The sequence below is a fragment of the Lithobates pipiens genome, unplaced genomic scaffold (assembly GCF_037356315.1).
Source record: "Lithobates pipiens isolate NorthernLeopardFrog02 unplaced genomic scaffold, aLitPip1_a1.2 Scaffold_22, whole genome shotgun sequence".
NCBI lineage: Eukaryota > Metazoa > Chordata > Amphibia > Anura > Ranidae > Lithobates > Lithobates pipiens.
This window is the reverse complement of record NW_027507784.1, coordinates 275,893,065-275,912,977: the sequence shown is the minus strand read 5'-3', so window position 1 is coordinate 275,912,977 and position 19,913 is coordinate 275,893,065. Positions and strand designations below refer to the sequence as shown.

Below are 19,913 nucleotides of genomic sequence, written 5' to 3'. Positions count from 1 at the left end.
GAACCCCCTTCTCATCCCTCCCAACACTGTACCTCCCACACATCTGCCCCACCACTGTACCCCCGTACTCTTCTGTTCCACCACTGTAACCCCCCTGCTCATCTGCCCCATCAATGTGCCCCCTTTTCTCATCTGCCCCACCACTGTACCTCCCAGTACATCTGCTCCACCGCCATATCTCCATGCTCTTCTGTCTCACTACTGAACCACCTTCTCATCTGTCCTAACACTGTACCCCCTTGCTCATCTGCCCCACCACTGTACTACCCTGCACATCTGCCCCACTACTGTACTTCCCTGCATATCTGCTCCACCACTGTACCCCTCTGCTCATCTGTCCCACCACTGTACCCCTCTGCTCATCTGCCCCACCACTGTACTACCCTGCACATCTGCCTCACCACTGTAACCCCTTGCTCATCTGCCTCACCACTGTAACCCCCTGCTCATCTGCCCCACCACTGTACCACCCTGCTCATCTGCCCCACCACTGTACCACCCTGCTCAACTGTCCCACCAATATACCCCCTTTCTCATCTGCCCCACAAATGTACCCCCTTTCTCATCTGCACCACCAATGTACACCCTTTCTCATCTGCCCCACCACTGTAACCCCCTGCACATCTGCCCCACCTCTGTACCCCCCCCTGTTCATCTGCCCCACCACTGTACCACCCTGCTCTTCTGTCCCACCACTGTACCACCCTGCTCTTCTGTCTCACCACTATAACACCCTGCTCATCTGCCCCACCAATGTCCCCCTTTCTCATCTGTCCCAACACTGTACCTCCCTGCACATTTGCTCCACCGTTGTACCTCCATGCTCTTCTGTCTCACTGCTGAACCATCTTCTTATCTGTCCTAATACTGAACTTATCTGCTCATCTGCCCCACCACTGTACCTGCTGCACATGTGTCCCACGACTGTACCTCCTGCTCTTCTGCCCAACCACTGTAACCCCCTGCTCATGTGTTCCACCGATGGAACCATTCTCCTCTGCACATCTGCCCCACCTCTGAACCCCCCTGCTCCTCTGCCTCACCATTGTACCCCCTTACTCTTCTGTCCCACCACTGTAACCCCCCTGCTCATCTGCCCCATCAATGTACCCCCTTTTCTCATCTGCCCCACCACTGTACCTCCCAGTACATCTGCTCCACTGCTATATCCCCATGCTCTTCTGTCTCACCACTGAATCACCTTCTCATCTGTCCTAACACTGAACCCATCTGCTCATCTGCCCCACCACCGTAACCTGCTTTCTCACCTGCCCCACCCATGTACCTCCTGCACATCTGTCTTACCTCTGTACCCACTGCTCTTCTGTCCCACCTCTATTCCTCCTGCTCTCCCACCCCACCACTGTAACCCCCTGCTCATTGGTCCCACCAATACATCCCCTTTTACATCTGTCCCACTGCTCTACCCCCCTGATTTTCTGTCCCACCACTGAACCCCCTTCTCATTTGCCGAACACTAAACCCCCCTGCTCATCTGGCCCAACACTGAACCCCCCTGCTCATCTTTCCCACCACTGAATCCCCCTGCTCATCTGGCCCAACACTGAACCCCCCTGCTCATCTGGCCCAACACTGAATCCCCCTGCTCCTCTGTCCCACTGCTGAACCCCCTTCACATCTCTTCCACCACTGTACCTCCCTACACATCTGCCCCACTGCTGTACCCTCTTCTCATCTGCTCCACCACTGTACCCTCTTGTCATTTATGATATGTGTGATGTGCAGAGTGGTGAAAGAAAGCAGAGATGAGACACACCTACCTGTCCTGGCACACTCATCCTGCTGATCCACCTCTCATTTCCAGCCCACGTGCTTGTATGTGATATATATGATGTACTTAATGTCACATACAAGCATCTGGAATAGATGTGCAATGATGAGCTCAGGTCAGGGGAATTTTCTGAAAGCAGTGGGCCTGTGTGCAGGATCATAAGTTGGGCCCCCTGCAGCTGAGAAAAAGTGCGGTGCTCTGCGCCACAGGAAAACTTGGGTATGATTTTCATTGCGCTGAATACGGTCTGTGGCTTAAAGGCACACAGAGTGCAGGGGTCCAGCAGTAAGTGACGCAAAGTTCAAGAATAACAACAGTTTTCCCAGAAGCTCAACAGTAATTCCACAAATTGTCACCTGATTGTGGTTTTCTCAAGCGAGTCATCTTCCTGGTGGACGGGGCTAGCAGGACTGTGATTGGCTTTAGCAGTGGCCAAGACAGTCATACAGGGACCCCCCCCCCCAGCAGAACTGCACCCATTCTCTTCCCCATCACAAAAGCTGACGATCATAGCTACAGCAAAGTTAGAGAACCTCCCCCTCAGTGTAGGTGCAGCGTGGGGAACTCTGAAGTTGGAATGCATTAGTGTCTCATTGACACTTCCCTGCGCTGCTCTACTGATAGGGAGGGAGTTGAGTGCCAGCAAAAGAGGCTTTGTGCGGTGCTTGCGGCACCAGTTCCAGGGGCTACCTACCCCTGCTGTAAACTGACTACTTTACATTGTAGCAAAGTGTCATTTCTTCAGTGTTGTCACATGAAAAGATATAATAAAATATTTATAAAAATGGGAGGGGTGTACTGACTTTTGTGAGACACTGTATATAGTGCCAGTGCTTTACATCAGTCCCTGTCCTCAAGGAGCATGTTTTGCATCCATACATGTACTCGGGTCAATTTAGACAGGAGCTTAAAATGTCAATTCTATGTGTATGTATACATGCACACTATAAAGACCAGCATGTGTCTTTAGTGTGTGGGAGCAAACCCATGTAAGCACAGGGAGAACATGCAAACTCAATGCAGATAGTGTTCTGGTCAGGATTCAACCTGATGACCCCAGTGCTGCAAGGCAGACATGCTAACCACTAAGCTGCTGTGCTTCCCATGAAAGCGGTTGTAAACCCCGCTTGGCCATTTTTATCTACAGGTAAGCCTATAATAAGGCTTACCTATAGGTAAAATGAATATCTCCTGAATTTGCACCTTTTAGAAAGGTGTTCATTCTGCATGCAGCCAGTGACATCACCTGCATATGCGCTCTGAAGGTCCGGCATACCTTGCCGGAACTTCAAAACTTTGTGCCAGAACCGTGGGCTCCCATCTACAGAATATCATTAAAGGTAAGGCGCTTTACACTGGTAACGTCCAAAAGACACAAATGGTGCTCAACCAATAAATGCTCAGAGAAAAGTCCAAGAAAATTGTGTAACGCAATACCATATAGGTAATTCATGCACTTGTGGTTCTCTTTAGATATGTGCATACATGTGCCACAACGTGTGTGAAGAATGCACACTCACTTTAACCTAACCCAAAAACATATACTCTGAAATGCAATACTTACCTTTTTACGCATCTGAGCTATATGCAATGACAATTATCCCTCTGCACCAAGATCTTACAGTAAATAGTATTGCAATACTTTTTATTGCATTCCTTCTCTGAGGATTAGAAAGGCATTTTGGTCCATGTACCCAGAAACTGAGAATTGTCCATAAAGGATTGTTAAATGTAAAACAGCAGACCCCTCTCCCCCAGTATATACATATACAGTATAGTATATGAACAAACATGTTGCGGCTGCATGCAGTAGTCGAGTATTAGCACTTTCATATTGCTTACTCCGTAGGATCTTATTGCCTATGTTTTTTTATGATTGTTATTGATATTTGAGAATCTTTCAGTGTATTTACATCCTTTAAGGAAAGTTTCAGGCAAAACATGTGTTATGTGCGACAAATAGATATTAAAGTTCTAGTAAACGCTGTCTTTTAACTTGTATGGAAAAGGACCTGGGGGTCCTAGTAGATGATAGGCTCAGTAATGGCATGCAATGCCAAGCTGCAGCTAACAAAGCAAACAGAATATTGGCATGCATTAAAAAGGGGATCAGCTCCAGAAATAAAACGATAATTCTTCCGCACTACAAGACTCTGGTCCAGCTGCACCTGGAGTATGCTGTCCAGTTCTGGGCACCAGTCCTCAGGAAGGATGTACTGGAAATGGAGCGAGTACAAAGAAGGGAAACTAAGCTAATAAAGGATCTGGAGGATATTAGTTATGAGGAAAGGTTGCGAGCACTGAACTTATTCTCTCTGAAGAAGAGACGCTTAAGAGGGGATATGATTTTAATGTACAAATATCGTACTGGTGACCCCACAATAGGGATAAAACTTTTTCGCAGAAGGGAGTTTAACAAGACACATAGCCACTCATTAAAATTAGAATAAAAGAGGTTTAACCTTAAACTACGTAGAGGGTTTTTTACTGCAAGAGCAGCAAGGATGTGATGCAGGCAGTGGTTTCAGCGGGGAGCATCGATAGTTTCAAGAAACGATTAGATAAGCACCTGAACAACCACAACATACAGGGATATACAATATGATACTGACATATAATCACACACATAGGTTGGACTTGATGGACTTGTGTCTTTTTTCTACCTCACCTACTATGTAACTATGTAACCTACAGGTAAGTCCATAATAAAGCTTCCCTGTAAGTACAGTGAATATCTCTTAAACTTCGTGCTTGAAGCAGTTGGTGACGTCACTGGCGCATGCGCACTGCGCTCTGAATTGACAGCACACTGAGTGTGTTGTTGATCTAGAGCGCAGTGCCACCGTCATTACATCATCGTGGGTCGGCCATTCATACGGCTGGAGACCATGAACCTGGAAGGAAGACCAGACGAACATGGAAGGTGGGACAGCGTGCTGCTGGAGGACTTCTTTCCATGGTAAATCTGTCATAATGTGCTATTATTCAGTGCAAACTACCACATTATGGCTTAAATTGCTCGGGGGCCCACATTGTTTTTTTTTAATTTTTATTGCAGCAGTTTACAACCGCCTTAGGTTTAGCTATATTTTAATTTGATTCTTTGATAGAAAAACGAATGTTGCAAAAAGTTTCTGAAATATAACATGTCTTACATAGCATGGAGGATGAGGTTAGTTTACAGCCTGTGAAATTATTTCTAACACTTGCTCACAAGTAAAGCCCAGCTCCAGTCAAAACTTTTTTAGGCCTACTCTACAGGATGCAAAGCCAGTTAGTTGTCTTTTTATATATAAATATAGTGCAAGAATTATCAACATATATCAATGTGACCCTCAGCGCACAATAAATTTAACAAACACAATAAAAATATCAAATGTCCCAAAAAAATATAATACTATAAAAGTCCATCAAACATGCCAAAAAAAATAACATCAAATTGTGTCCATAGTTTGAATACTGTGAATACCACCACCTGGTTCCTCCACCTCCTACACCACCTGACTATCCAAAATTGTTCCCCCCACTGTTTGATGGACTTTCATTTTATTCTAAAAAATGTTCCATCTGATATTTTTATTGTGTTTGTTATAATTTAATGTGCACTGAGATTCACTTTGATATATGTTGATAATTCTGGCACTTGATAGATATTAATTTATATGTTCGTTTTATTGTATTCTTTATGTGTGGATGGTGCAAAACACACTTGGTGTAATAGTATAGCCCCCAAAGATTTAAGTTGCGGTGAAATATATTTATAGACATTTTCTTATGTTTATTAGCTGGTCATTGCTGCAGCACTCTATATAGTATTGTAGACTCTATCCAGGAAGGAGTGTGATGGGAATATTTCTATTTTAGGTAAATGTCTGCTTTAACCATTTCAGCCCCGGGAGAATTTACCCCCTTCCTGACCAGAGCACTTTTTGTGATTCGGCACTGCGTTGCTTTAACTGACAATTCGTGGTCGTGTTATGTGGCTCCCAAACAAAATTGATGTCCTTTTTTTTCCCACAAATAGAGCTTTCTTTTGGTGGTATTTGATCACCCCTGTGGTTTTTATTTTTTGCGCTATAAACAAAAAAGAGCGTCAATTTTGAAAAAACACATTATTTTTTACATTTTGCTATAATAAATATCCCCCAAAAATATATATATAAAAAAAAAAAATTTCCTCAGTTTAGGCCGATACATATTCTTCTACATATTTTTGGTAAAAAAATCGCAATAAGCGATTATTGATTGGTTTGCCCCAAAGTTATAGCGTTTACAAAATAAGGCATAGTTTTAAGGCATTTTTATTAATATTTTTTTTTTAAATAGCGGCGATCAGCGATTTTTATCATGACTACAACATTATGGTGGACACATCGAACATTTTTGACACATTTGTGGGACCATTGTCATTTATACAGCAAAGAGTGCTATACAGATACACTGATACCTGTGTAAATGACACTGGCAGTGAAGGGGTTAACCACTAGGGGGCAGTGTAGGCGTTAAGTGTGTCTTGGGGTGTGTTTCTAACTGTGGGGGGTGTGGCTGTGTGTGACATGTCACTGATCTCTGCTCCGATCACAGGGAGCAGAGATCAGTGACACCGTCACTAGGCAGAACGGGGAGATGCTTGTTTACATTAGCGATCGCGGGTATCCCCGTGGCAATCGAGTCCGCGGGACTCGCGACCTGACTCACGGAGCAGGCCGCGCCCGCCTCTTAAAGGGCAACATACAGGTACATGATTCTGCCTGTTTGAGCCCTTCTGCCGACGTGTATCGTCGTGAGGCGGTCGGCAATTGGTTAAAGGGAACCTGTGGGGATATGAGCATGGGAATATAAATGTAAGGGGAGCACATGCTGATTTGCAGGCTCCTTGGTGGTTATTCTCATTCTAACTTCACTACATAAAAGAAAGTCGGCAGACTGCATACTTGATCCAGGTAGTTTTTTTGGGCATTTCCCTAAAATGCTGTTAAATACATTGACTTTTTGTAGGTCGTGTACATTGTTCTTTTATGCTATGGTGGCTAAATATCCATCAAGCACTGATTCCCAAGAGCCAGGTTGCCAATACTGCTTAAAGTGTTAATAAACCTTTTTTTTTTTTTTTTTATTAAAATAACAAACGTCTAAATTTACATGCCCTTTACAATGCTTCTTCTGGGGTCCCCCGCCGCTGCTCCTGGCTCCTCTTCGGCGGGTGCCCCCAGGGAAAGCCGCTTGCCGCCAAGCCATCCTGTCTGCATCTATTGACACAGAGTGGGCTTGACCCCACCCCCTGTTCCCGTGTCATTTGATTGACAGCAGCGGGAGCCAATGGCTGGCTCCTGGATTGGACAAACTTGCTTCTGAATTTTAGATTAATTTGTCTATCTCAGGGGTTACAGAGGTCACAATTGCGACCCCACCCCGTGCTCCAGGGGGCCCATGTGGCCCCCTGTACACCTGCAAAGGGAGGGACCGATCCCCTCCATTTTTCTCCTGCAGGCTTTCACCAACACACAAGAGATTGGTTCCTCTACATTCCGCCCCACCTATCCACCTCCTGCTGTGATTAGGCTCCTGTGTACTCCCCTGGCCCCCTTCATCCCCTGCAGTGCTGCCGGGTTCCCCCCTCTCCCGCCAGCTGCTGTGGGGAATGCTTTCAGGATGGAGAGGGGCCAGTAAATGTGTAATTTATCTGCCCCTTCCTTGTCTTAATGAAAAAAAAAATCAAAAATCAAATAGTAAATAAATAAAAAAATTATAAAAAAATATATAAATAAAATAAAAATCTACTGACACCTGTGGCGAAACTACTAAGGTCACAAAGGTCGCACTTGCAACTGGTCCCTGGTGTTCTTCCACCGTTTGGTGCCCCCGGGCGGGGGTCAGGGGGGCCCTTTATGGTTTCATTGCACTGGGGCTCTGAAGGTTCTACTTACGCCTTGGATTTAAAGTAAACATGTCTAAAAGTCATCAAACCAATACTCCTCATTTATGGACAAAACAGGCTTGTTATCTCTCACTGTTGCAAATTACAGTCATGATAGCTTCTATGGAGTACAGCTTCGGGAACACAAAAAATGGTCTTCTTTCGTTGCAGGTGCTGAGCTTTTTTTTTTACTGGTTCTGACCTGCTTTTTTCTGACACACATGAACACAAGGAGCAGCAATGCATGGGAACAAAGATATCAAGTTCTTAACTATTATCTGGAAGTTAGGCATTGGCACAGTATACATTTTACATTTTAGTTTTAGAAAGGGTGGTTATGTTAGAGTGGGGTTATTTTAGTTGGCCACTTTCAATACACATATTGCATAGTTGTGTTCTTCTTTAATTGAGGTTTGGCACTTATTTTTATTTAAGTGTTCTATAAAAAAAAAAATCTAAATGTGAGCATGATGAATTTGTGAAGAAATCCGCCCACAGCACAAAATTGGATGGGAACTGGAACTGCTGTGTGATCTGGGGACTCCTGGGCATGGTACCAGTGTGGGTAGGATTTGCAGTGCCGAGAGGCGGGTGACTCAGTGAATACGCTGTTTGTCAGAACCTTCCAGTTTTATCCCAGCTTCAAATATAACTTGTGTTATTTCAGTAGGACTGCCTGATTGCTGCATGTTTAGATGACAGTTGTTATCTCAGTAAAGAGCCAGTTAGATTGTGTTTGCAGTAGCTTATTCACACATCAATATATAAAACTGTCTGCTGATGAATAATATATATATATATATATATATATATATATATAGTGGTGCTCATAGGTTTACATACCCTGGCAGAATTTATTATTTCTTGCCCATTTTATATGAATGATAACACAAAAACATTTCTTTCACTCATGGTTAGTGTTTCGTTGAAGCCATTTATTATCTATCAACTGCGTTTAGGCCCCTTTCACACGGGCGGCTGTTCTGCCGCAGTTTATCATGTTTATTTTTTTCTACAAAATTCAAGGCTCCAGGCACAGCGATCAGCTGCGTTTGCACAGTGCGCTTACCAGCGTTTACATGCGTTTACATGCGTTTTTATGCGGTTGCGTTTAACTGCAGTTTTTATTCCCATAGCAACCCTTTTATTTATTTATGTTTTTGTTCCCTGGAATGTACCCATGATGCATTGCGGTCCTCTATATTTAAACCTGTTTCTTTGTTCTCTGGCTGAGTGTGTGTTGGAGTTTTGCAGGAGTGGAGAGGAGTGCTCAGTTTTGTGCCAGAGTTTTTTGAAAAATGAATGCAAATATGGGTAGTTTGCTTGCAATGCTCATTTTGCTGATGATGAGGATGAAGACAAGAAGAGCGATCCAGAGTAGGCGACGTCCTCGTCGTTACTGGGTCCATCCCTTAACGTCTCAGCGCCTATCGATCGGCTACTTTGCCCTCATGTTCGGTGAGCTGAGGACTCATGGGGACAAGTTCCATAATTACACAAGGATGTCGGTGGCGTGCTTCGATGAGCTGTTGGTACTTGTTAGAGGACACCTGACCAGAACCACGACCAATATGCGAAGAAGCATTAGTCCAGAAGAACGGCTGTTACTTACTTTAAGGTAGGTTTTCCATATGTTGAACAAATGCTTAAATTCATGTACATGCAGGCTTAGGCAATATTGGCAATAGTGTGTATGTGTGTATGTATGTATGTATATATATATATATATATATATATATATATATAGATGAATCTATGACCTAATCTATATCACAACAGCGATTTTTCGCACATTACTACCATTACCATTATTTTTTATCCTTGAAAACTATCTATCGTGCCTTGCACAGTCAGTTTTATTTTTTGCAAATAGGAAACGTCATCAAATTTCAGTAGTTTCTCATTATGTAGGTGAGCTTTGAACACAAAGGCAGAATTTTGCATTAACAAGCAAGGTACCACCAAATAATATTTTGTACTAGACCAACCCACCACCAGGCTTCCTGTTTGGATGCCAGCATCTACTACCAGAGCCGAGGGATGTTTTATCTTTGGGCTGCAATGTGTTAAAAGTCATCAGCTTATATAGATGCTGATGTTTATTTGTTACCATGTAGAACTCCATATGTATATTGATTTTTTTTTTATTTTTTTTTATTTTACTATATTTTATATTTTCTGAATTGTTATCAATTTTGTATTGCAGATACCTTGCCACTGGTGCCAGTTTCACCTCCCTCCATCATCAATTTCTGATGGGAATTTCCACCGTATCCACCATTGTGCACGATACCTGTCATGTTATCTGGGAAGAACTGAGAACATCAGTCATGCCGGAGCCAACATCCAGTCTGTGGGAGGAAATAGCGGAGGAATTTTGGGAGAAGACCAACTTCCCAAACTGCATTGGGGCATTAGATGGGAAACACATCCGGCTCATCAAGCCTCCAAAATCCGGTTCCCGCTTTTTCAACTATAAGAAATACTTTTCTATTGTGCTTCTGGGACTCAGCGATGCAAATATGAAGTTCATCGCTGTGGATGTTGGAGCGTATGGGAGTTCTGGAGATTCTAGAATTTTCAGAAATTCCGTAATGGGGCGGCGGTTTCAATATGGCGAATTTCAGGTGCCACAGTCAAGGCCTCTCCCTGGTACTACTGGACCAGATCTTCCATTTGTAGTGCTGGGAGATGAGGCATTTGCCTTATCTACTCACCTGCTAAGGCCCTATACCAGGCATGGTCTCACTGCCAGGAGGCGAATTTTTAACTATCGACTCAGCAGAGCTAGAAGAATGGTTGAGTGCGCATTTGGCATTTGCACTGCCAAATGGCGTGTTTTGATGACAGCCATGCATCTAGAAGTTGATCATGCCGTCAATGTGGTTCTAGCATGTTGTGTTCTCCACAATTTTTTGAGGGGTAAGGAGATCGTGGCCACCGAAACCCCTGTTTCTGAGGAACCCATAGGTCATGTTACTGGCACTCGTCCAAGTAATCAGGCCCTACAAGTCCGTGAACATTTCACTGATTACTTTTTGAGTGAAGATGGACAGCTGCCATGGCAATTGGACTATGTGTAAATTTTTAACCGGTGTTGCATGGACCTTACATGTCAAAGTTTTTTCATCACAGTTTTCAAGTTTTTGTGTCAGTTTTCACGTTTGCCTTAAATAAAGTAGTCAACAATTTTCAACAATTTAAATTGTTTTTATTTCTATCTTTTGCAATGCACAGGGTGTATAAAAAATAGAAAAACCTTACAAAAACATTGAATGCTTGCAAGTATAGAAAAATGTTTTTTAATTCCTTTGGAATATATATATATATATATATATATATATATATATATATATATAAAATCTCCTTTTAGTTTCAAGTATTGAATTTCAAGTGCAACAGATAACGAGTACACAAAATATCCCCCACTACCCCCCTAAAAAAAAAAAAAAAAGGTTACAGTATTCCTGCAATGCATAGGGTGTATAAAAAATAGAAAAACCTTACAAAAACATTGAATGCTTGCAAGTATAGAAAAATGTTTTTTAATTCCTTTGGAATATATATATATATATATATATATATAAAATCTCCTTTTAGTTTCAAGTATTGAATTTCAAGTGCAACAGATAACGAGTCCACAAAATATCCCCCACTACCCCCCTAAAAAAAAAAAAAAAAGGTTACAGTATTCCTGAAGTGCTGTAAGGCCCCTTTCACACAGGGCAGATCAGTAATGATCCGTCCCGTGATGATCCGCTCGGTCGGCAGGGATTGTTCCATTGTCCATTGTCCCCACTGAGCCGGTGGCAGACAGGGCTGTCCCGGCACACTGTGCCCTGTGAGCTCTCTGTTCTCTTCTATGGGGATCGGAAAAGAGCACGGACCATCTGTCCGTGTTCATCCAATCCGCTCTGCAGACGGCTAGAAAAATTGGATTTCCCTCCGTCTACAGAATCGGACAATTGCGGTGGCACCCGATATCGTCCGCCTCCGCAACAGTCCGATTCTGCAGACGGAGTAAAATCCTATTCTATCCGTCTGCAGAGCGGATCGGATGGACACGGACAGACGGTCCGTGCTCGTCCGATCACCATAGAGGAGAGTGGAGAGCTGACAGGGCGGTCCCTGCACAGTGTGCGGAGACCGCCCTGTCCGCAGCCGGCTCAGCGGGGACAACGGAGCAATCCCGCTGAGCGAGCGGATCATCACGGGGCAGATCATTACTGATCCGCCCCGTGTGAAAGGGGCCAAAGATGGGCACTGAGTGCGGTAAACAGTTCTGAAATATTTGGCTAGATGGAGAAAGTGCAAAAGATGTCTCCATGTACACTCCACTGTGTAGATGGGGTAATCTCCCACTGGGCCAAGTCTCTCAACCTAAACAATGCTAGCACCCAATCAGAAAGTTCAGGTATTGTGAGAGCAAGTGGGGCCAAGTAGCAACATGTATAAGCTTGGGACAGTGGGAGATTCTTCTGTGCGTACAGTTCAGTGTACATGGAGGAATCTGGGGTTGGTTGTAAACATTAGTTCGTGTAGGTAAAACATTAAGTAGTGTAGGTAAAACATTAAGTAGTGTAGGTAAAACATTAAGTAACATTACACAACAAGAAAAATACAACCGCCATATCACTGCCATAGGAATACTATAAGTTTTCATATATTGGATAATTAGGGTTACGCAGGGAAGAATGGCTTGGTTCACTGCCAACATCTACGGGTGATCCTGAATGGGAAGATGAGGGTGAAGACACTGGGTGTGGCTGCACATGCATCCTTTGGTAACCAGGATTAGACGGGTAAGATGTATACAGTGGTGGGGGTCCTGCATAAGGGTTAATGGCAGATGTTGTGTCATGGCACTGCTGACTGGGCATTGGTCTACTGAAAGAGCCACTAGGTGAATTAAAACCCATAGCCCATGGCTGAAATTTAGGATATGGGCGTTGCTCTTTGCAAGCGGACACAATATACGTTAAATAGGCATGTATATCACCCCTGACCTCAGTGCGCTTATCTGCAGGAATCTCCCTGATTACACAAAGCAACATTCTCAAGAACATAACATCTGGGTCTGAGATGTTGAGGAATTCATCATCTTTTGCCTGGTTTTGTGATTGTTTTCTCATTTCTTCAATGATACGGTTGAAATATTCTTCAAAAGGTGTCTCTTGTTGAGTACGTGTTCGACGGGTGGTAGAAGTAGACCGGACTCTCCTATCTGGATTTGCCTGCAATAGTTATAATATATAGATTATGCATCTGATACTGAGGTCACACTTTAGTGAACAGCATATGATGGCTTGTACAAATATTGCAGCACCTGTTTAGAATAGATCACACACAGGTACTTGTTTTGCTGCAAAAACCTGATCTCACTGAAGACCTCCAAAGCCAGAAGAACAAGTCACACCTTGTCCAAAAATAAGCTGTTGTTGTTTCTCCAACATTTGTGCCAACACCAGCTGCCTTTTCAAAATGTAAGTACCGGTAATACGTTTTTTGTGGACAGAAATTGTGACATTTTTAAAAATACATACCGCAGGTTCTTGAGTGGATGGATGATATTCTTGGGATGACACTGTCTCTGTGGTTTCTTGACTGGTGTCAGCGTCTCCTGATGGTGATGGCGACGAACTTTCGCGCCTTGCGCTTGCTCTCACAGGGACACTTGACACAGTTCTAGGTAACAATAAAGATTACACGTTTAAAAAAAAAGTGAACATGAATATGCCTTTACTGGTCACAAATCGCTAAGTAAAATAAATGGATATACTTACGTGCGCATCTCAGTGGTGCGCCTCAAAAAAGACAAAGCCTCTGCATGGGGGTTAGGCCTGCGACGAGTTGAGGGTGCTCCGCTTCTCTCCGCAGCCTTCTCTTCGTTGACTTCTTTTTTGTAACGGTCGCGCAGGGACCTCCAACGTGTGTAAACCTCCTTTCCTGCAATATATAAAAAACATAGAATGCACTTTTTGGTTAAGTTCTATTGGCAGATAGCATGTCTAATTTTGTGGAATTTGCAGCATTGTCAGTGCTGTATTGCTATAAAATGGCCTGGTCATTAGGGGGTAAAATCTTTACTAGGATGCATGTGTACCCTGCTGCATAGACACAACAAACCTTGCACTCACCTCGGTTATCCTGTTCAGTTGCAGACATCTCGTCCCAGTTCGGTGTGACATATTTGTAGACTTCCTCCCACTTTGCTCTCTTCAGCACTCGGTCTGCATATCCTGGGCATTCTGAGTCCCATAACTCTGGTCGGGCATGCACCAGTGCGATGATGGCCTCGTGTGAGATGTCTCTTGCCGCCATGCTGTCTTCTCCCCTTTCGTCCCTCTCAACTTCCTGTGTCATTTCCCAGGTACACCTGCTGTATAGGATGTGCTTCCGGGTGTTTTTTTTCTTCTTTCACGCTGCTGGCCGCAATTGACACAAAAGACTGCGATTACCTGCGGTTATGTGCTTATAGCTGCGCTACATCGCACCTGGACGCATACAATTCTATTTTTTCTATTCGCACCGAACCGCACGTAACGAAATCGCAGTTAAACGCTGTGTGTGAACAGGGCCATAGGAAAGCATTGTGTGCCTTTGGCTGCGGTGGAAAACTAGAAAATCCGCAGCTAAAAGCACCATTCTATCCGCCCGTGTGAAAGGGGCCTTACTCTTTTTAAATCATAATGACAACAGAAACTAGCCAAATGACCCTGATCAAAAGTTTACATACCCCAGTTCTTAATACCGTATATTGCCCCCTCTAACATCAATGACAGCTTGAAGTCTTTTGTGGTATTTGTGGATGAGGCTCTTCATCTTCTTAGATGGTAAAGCTTCCCAGTTCCTGTAAATTCTTGGGCTGTCTTGCATGAACTGCACGTTTGAGATCTCTCCAGAGTGGCTCAATGATATTGAGGTCAGGAGACTGAGATGGCCACTCCAGAACCTTCACTTTATTCTGCTGTAGCCAATGACAGGTTGACATGACCATGTGTTTTGGATCATTGTCATGTTGGAATGTCCAAGTACGTCCCATGTGCTGCTTCCTGGCTGATGAATGCAAATGTTCCTTTGGTATTTTTTGATAACATACTGCATTCATCTTGCCATCAATTTTGACCAAATTTCCTGTGCCTTTGTAGCTCACACATCCCCAAAACATCAGCGATCCACCTCCGTGTTTCACAGTAGGAGTGGTGTACCTTTGATCATAGGCCTGGTTGATTCCTCTCCAAATTAAGCGTTTATGGTTGTGACCAAAAAGCTCAATTTTGGTCTAATCATGCCAAATGACTTTGTGCCAGAAGGTTTGAGGCTTGTCTCTGTGCTGTTTGGCATATTGTAAGCTGGATACTTTGTGGCATCTGCGTAGTAATGGCTTTCTTCTCGATCATGCAGCCCATCTTTCTTCAAGTGCCTCTTTATTATGCATCTTGAAACAGCCACACCACATGTTTTCAGAGAGTCCTGTATTTCACATGAAGTTATTTGTGGGTTTTTCTTTGCATTCCGAACAATTTTCCTGGCAGTTGTGTCTGAAATTTTAGTTGGTCTACCTGACCGTGGTTTGGTTTCAACAGAACCCCTCATTTTCCACTTCTTGATTAGAGTTTGAACACTGCTGATTGGCATTCTCAATTCCTTGGATATCTTTTTATATCCATTTCCTGTTTTATACAGTTCAACTACCTTTTCCCGCAGATCCTTTGACAGTTCTTTTGCTTTCCCCATGACTCAGAATCCAGAAACATCAGTGCAGCACTGGATGAGAGATGCAAGGGTCTGCAAGGAGTCCAGTAACGCATTGACCTTTTATACACACACACACTAATTACAAGGAAACAGATCACAGGTGAGGATGGTTACCTTTAACCACTAGGCATCCGCGCTATAGCCGAAAGACGGCTGCAGCGCGGATGCCAATTGCCGGGAGGCCGTCCCTGGGCACCCTCCTGTTTACTTCCACGTTGCGCGCTCTCTCGAGCACGCATCGGGGAAGTTCTGTGCTGGCCGTGTCCATTGGAGACAGCCAGTCACAGATCGCCAAATGGCCAATCACAGCGGCCGTTTACAGCGTGATCGGCGTGTCTAATGAGAGATGATCTCAAATGTAAACATATGAGATCATATCTCATCGCCGGCTCTCCCTTCTCACACAGAGACAGTATGTGAGGAGGGAGAGATGAATGGCTGCAGCGGCCGCTAGTAAAAAAAAAAAAAATGAAAATAAAGTGCCATCTGTCCCCACTTCCACCTGTCCCCAGTGCCACCTGTCAGTGCCATCTGTCCCCAGTGTCACCTGTTGTCAGTGCCATCTGTCCCCAGTGCCACCTGTTAGTGCCATCTGTCCCCAGTGCCACCTGTCAGTGCCACTTTTCCTCAGTGCCACCTGTCCACAGTGCCACCTGTGAGTGCCACTTGTCCCCAGTGCCACCTGTCAGTGCCATTTGTCCCCAGTGCCACCTGTCAGTGCCATCTGTCCCCAGTGCCACGTATAAGTGCCATCTGTCATCAGTGCCACATCAGTGCCACGTGTCATCAGTGCCACATAGTGCCATCTGTCATCAGTACCATATCAGTGTCACGTGTCATCAGCGCCACATATTAGTGCCATCTGTCATCAGTGCCACGTATTAGTGCCATCTGTCATCAGTGCCACGTATTAGGGCCACGTGTCATCTGCCACATATAAGTGCCATCTGTCATAAGTGCCACATATTAGTGCCACCTGTCATCAGTGTCACGTGTCATCAGTGCCACGTATTAGTGGCATCTGTCATCAGTGCCACATCAGTGTCACGTGTCATCAGTGCCATGTATCAGTGCCATCTGTCATCGGTGCCACGTCAGTGTCACGTGTCATTGTCCTGGTGCTCCAGGGCCTTCAACAGTGTAATAGGTAGTCAACAAGTTAGATGTGTAATTTATGGTGCTCCCTGCATGTTGGGCCTCTTTGAGTGGGTAGGCTGTGGAAAAGTCCCACACATGTGGTATCATAATACTCAGGAGGAGTGGCAAAATGTATTTGGGGGTGTCATTTGTGGTATACACATGCCATGTAAAAGAAATAACCTATTACAATGACAATTTTGTGAAAAAAAAATCTTCATTTTGCAAAGAATTGTGGGAAAAAATGAAAAAATGACAACATCAAAAAGCTCACCATGCCTCTTACTAAATACCTTGGAATGTCTACTTTGAAAAAAGGGGTCATTTGGGGGTATTTGTACTTTGCTGGCTTGTTCGGGTCTCAAGAAATGAGATTGGCCACCAATACATCAGATGCAATCAATTTTGTATGATTTGCACCACAGCTTGTAGACTCTCTAACTTTCAAAAAGACCAAATAATATCCACCAATTTGGGTTATTTTTACCAAAGATATGTAGCAGTATAAATTGTGGGCAAAATTTATGAAGAAAAATTAATAATTTGCAAAATTGGGGGGCGTGGCCTGACTGGGCATGTGAGCAGCGGTGTTTTACGGAGCTCCCGCTGGTGATCCTCTATTGATCCTCTCCCCGCCGACAATACCGCCGAAATCAGGGTGGATCTTCCGCACACTAACGCCCGGACCCTCAGGGACCACACCGCTGCTCGCAGAACGGACAGGATGACCCGCAAAAACCGGGGAGAAACCGCAGCTGTGGCCTCCGCGCCCAGCCAAGATGGCGCCTGGCAGTCACAGCCACACAGCACGTCGCGCGGCCAGGACAAGAAGGCTTCACAGGGGGGTAAGTCATCTAAACCCCCACAGGCTAAAGACCAGCCTAGGGACATGTTATATTATGCCCAGAAGCTTACAGGAACACAGGACATGTCCCCAGAAGCATCGTTGTGTTCAGCGTCCATTGCAAAACAGGCCTCCCCGCTCCATGCTGATGGGGATGACGATGGTGCCCCTATGGATTCTATTCCTGACCCTATGCCTGGTATACTTGAGGAGCAGACAGATGATGCACCCCAGCCCACACTGAGTGAGATTCTGCATGCAGTACAGAGATGCCCAGCATCCGTGGATGACCTTAAGGAGAAATTTGGGGGGCTGAAAGAGACTGTGTCATTGCTGCGCCAGGATATACAAAAAATCAGGGAGAGAACCACGGCAGTGGAGGGGAGGGTGAGTGATATGGAAGACCAGCTGCCTCACCTGAACCGCGATGTGCGAATCGCAACGCAGCAAGCGCACTTAGCATTTGACAGAACAGACGACATTGAGAATCGTCTAAGACGCAACAATGTCCGGATAGTGGGGTTGCCGGAGAAGGTGGAAGGTAGGGACCCCACTGAGTTTATGGAAAACTGGCTGCAGGAAGTTTTTGGCAAGGAAGCTTTTTCCCCTTTATATGCAGTGGAGCGGGCGCACAGAGTCCCGCCGCGGCCCCTTCCGCCGGGCGGCCCCCCAAGAGCGATGCTGGTCAGACTCCTGAACTACAGGGACCGGGAAGTTGTGTTGCGGGTGGCCAGAGAGAGGGGTTCGGTGCAATTTCAAGGCAGTAGAATATCCTTCTATAGGGACTTCTCTGCTGAAGTGCAACGCAGAAGCTCTAAGTTCGCCGACGTTAAAAAGCGCCTGCAGAGGCTGCAACTGAAATACGCTATGCTGTTCCCGGTGAAGCTTCGTATCACCGCCATGGATCAGAACCATTTCTTTGAAAATGCGCAAGATGCTGCCCGCTGGCTTGACCACAATGAGAACGTCATCCGTCACAGAGCAGAGGATTGATTCCATGATGTCTTTCTATGGAGGGTTCGGGAAGAGTCGACACGTATCTACCTAAGATGTTTGTGGTATTTGTGGGAAAAAAAGGGCAAAAAATTAATTTGGGTACAGTGTTACATGATTGAGTAATTGTCATTCAAATTATGAGAGCACTGAAAGCTGAAAATTGGTCTGGTCACGAGGGGGGTTTAAGTGCCCAGTTGTCAAGTGGTTAATAGCCATTCAAACCCCTGTGTGTCATCTTGTGTGCATGTTATCAGGCCAAAATCACCAGGGTATGTAAACTTTTGATCAGGGTCATTTGGGTAGTTTCTGTTGTCATTATGAAAAAGTAAACACAGTTGATTGATAATAAATGTCTTCGGCAAAACACTAACCATGGGTGAAAGAAAAGTTTTTATGCTATCATTCATATTCTCTGAAAAATGGGCAATAAATCATAAATTCCGCCAGGGTATGTAAACTTATGAGCACAACTGTATGTGTGCGTATATATATATATATATGTATATATATATATATATATATATATATATATGTATATATATATATATATATATATATATATATATGTATATATATATATATATATATATATGTAGTGGTCACTACCTAAAGGTTTGTGATCTAGAAGTGGTTTAGTGACAGAAATGCAGCTTCAGGCAAATTTAGCCAGGTCTGTGACTTCAGGCAGGCCTGGTTGTTTTGATCTGGGGAATGGGAGTGTCAGTGAAGTGGGGGGTGTGGCCACCTTTGCTCAGGCTCAAAGATGCCTCCCTATGCTTCCAGTGGAATTGTTCTGGAAGAGGGGCAGTACTTGAGACCTGAGTGACAGGCAGCTCATGTGAGAGCTCTGACCAATCATTTGCTTTGGCAGGGGCAGGCCTCCCATATAAGCTGTGAGCACATGCTCCCAGGGAGGAGTTGAAGAAGAGAGGAAGACAGCGTGGAGTAGCTGGCACAGCCTGGGCATCCCTTTTTTGGGAGGGGAACGCGCCATGCGGAGAGTAGGGATGGAGGAGCCATTAGGAGGAAGTAGGAGCAAAGTGGAAGAAGACGACTGGGTGATCCACTTTCTGTGAGTGAAACATGGACTGTTGATCAGGAGGACAAGTGAGTGGAAGCCCAGGGAAACTAATGGAGGAGAGGATGGAGTTATATATTGTGAATTTACGGACCATGGTATAAATGACAAAACAGTACTTCCAAAGACTGAGGGATGTTGGCGTGAAAGTCATGAGTCATGGAAACAGGCGGTGCTGGCCTGTGGCGTTAAGTTCAACACCCAAGGAAATCGAATCAGTCGGGCAGGAGGGAATTATTCAGAGTAATGCCCTTTTGTTTAACTTGGGAGTGCTGCAAAAACGGAAGTAGCGGTCAACTGGCGGAGTTAAATCAGTAAGTAGGACTGGAGAGGACACAGAATTGTTCTAAAGGAAAAGGTCTACGGATGAAGGGTTGTTCAGAGTGACTCT

General features: G+C 44.6%; 2 protein-coding genes across 3 annotated transcripts in view; one reads left to right on the top strand and one right to left on the bottom strand.

Moving 5' to 3' along the window:
• PRKAR1B (protein kinase cAMP-dependent type I regulatory subunit beta) overlaps positions 1–19,913 on the top strand; it is a 372,623-nt gene that overhangs the window by 22,273 nt on the left and 330,437 nt on the right. The gene's annotated exons all lie outside the window — the stretch shown is intronic.
• LOC143924655 (uncharacterized) lies at positions 11,286–14,370 on the bottom strand. Its single transcript, XM_077449056.1, has 4 exons — positions 13,847–14,370; positions 13,493–13,655; positions 13,253–13,394; positions 11,286–12,943 (listed from the first exon to the last, which is right to left on the bottom strand). The coding sequence occupies exons 1-4, from the start codon at positions 14,070–14,072 to the stop codon at positions 12,359–12,361; spliced, it is 1,116 nt and encodes a 371-aa protein (XP_077305182.1). The 5' UTR covers positions 14,073–14,370; the 3' UTR covers positions 11,286–12,358.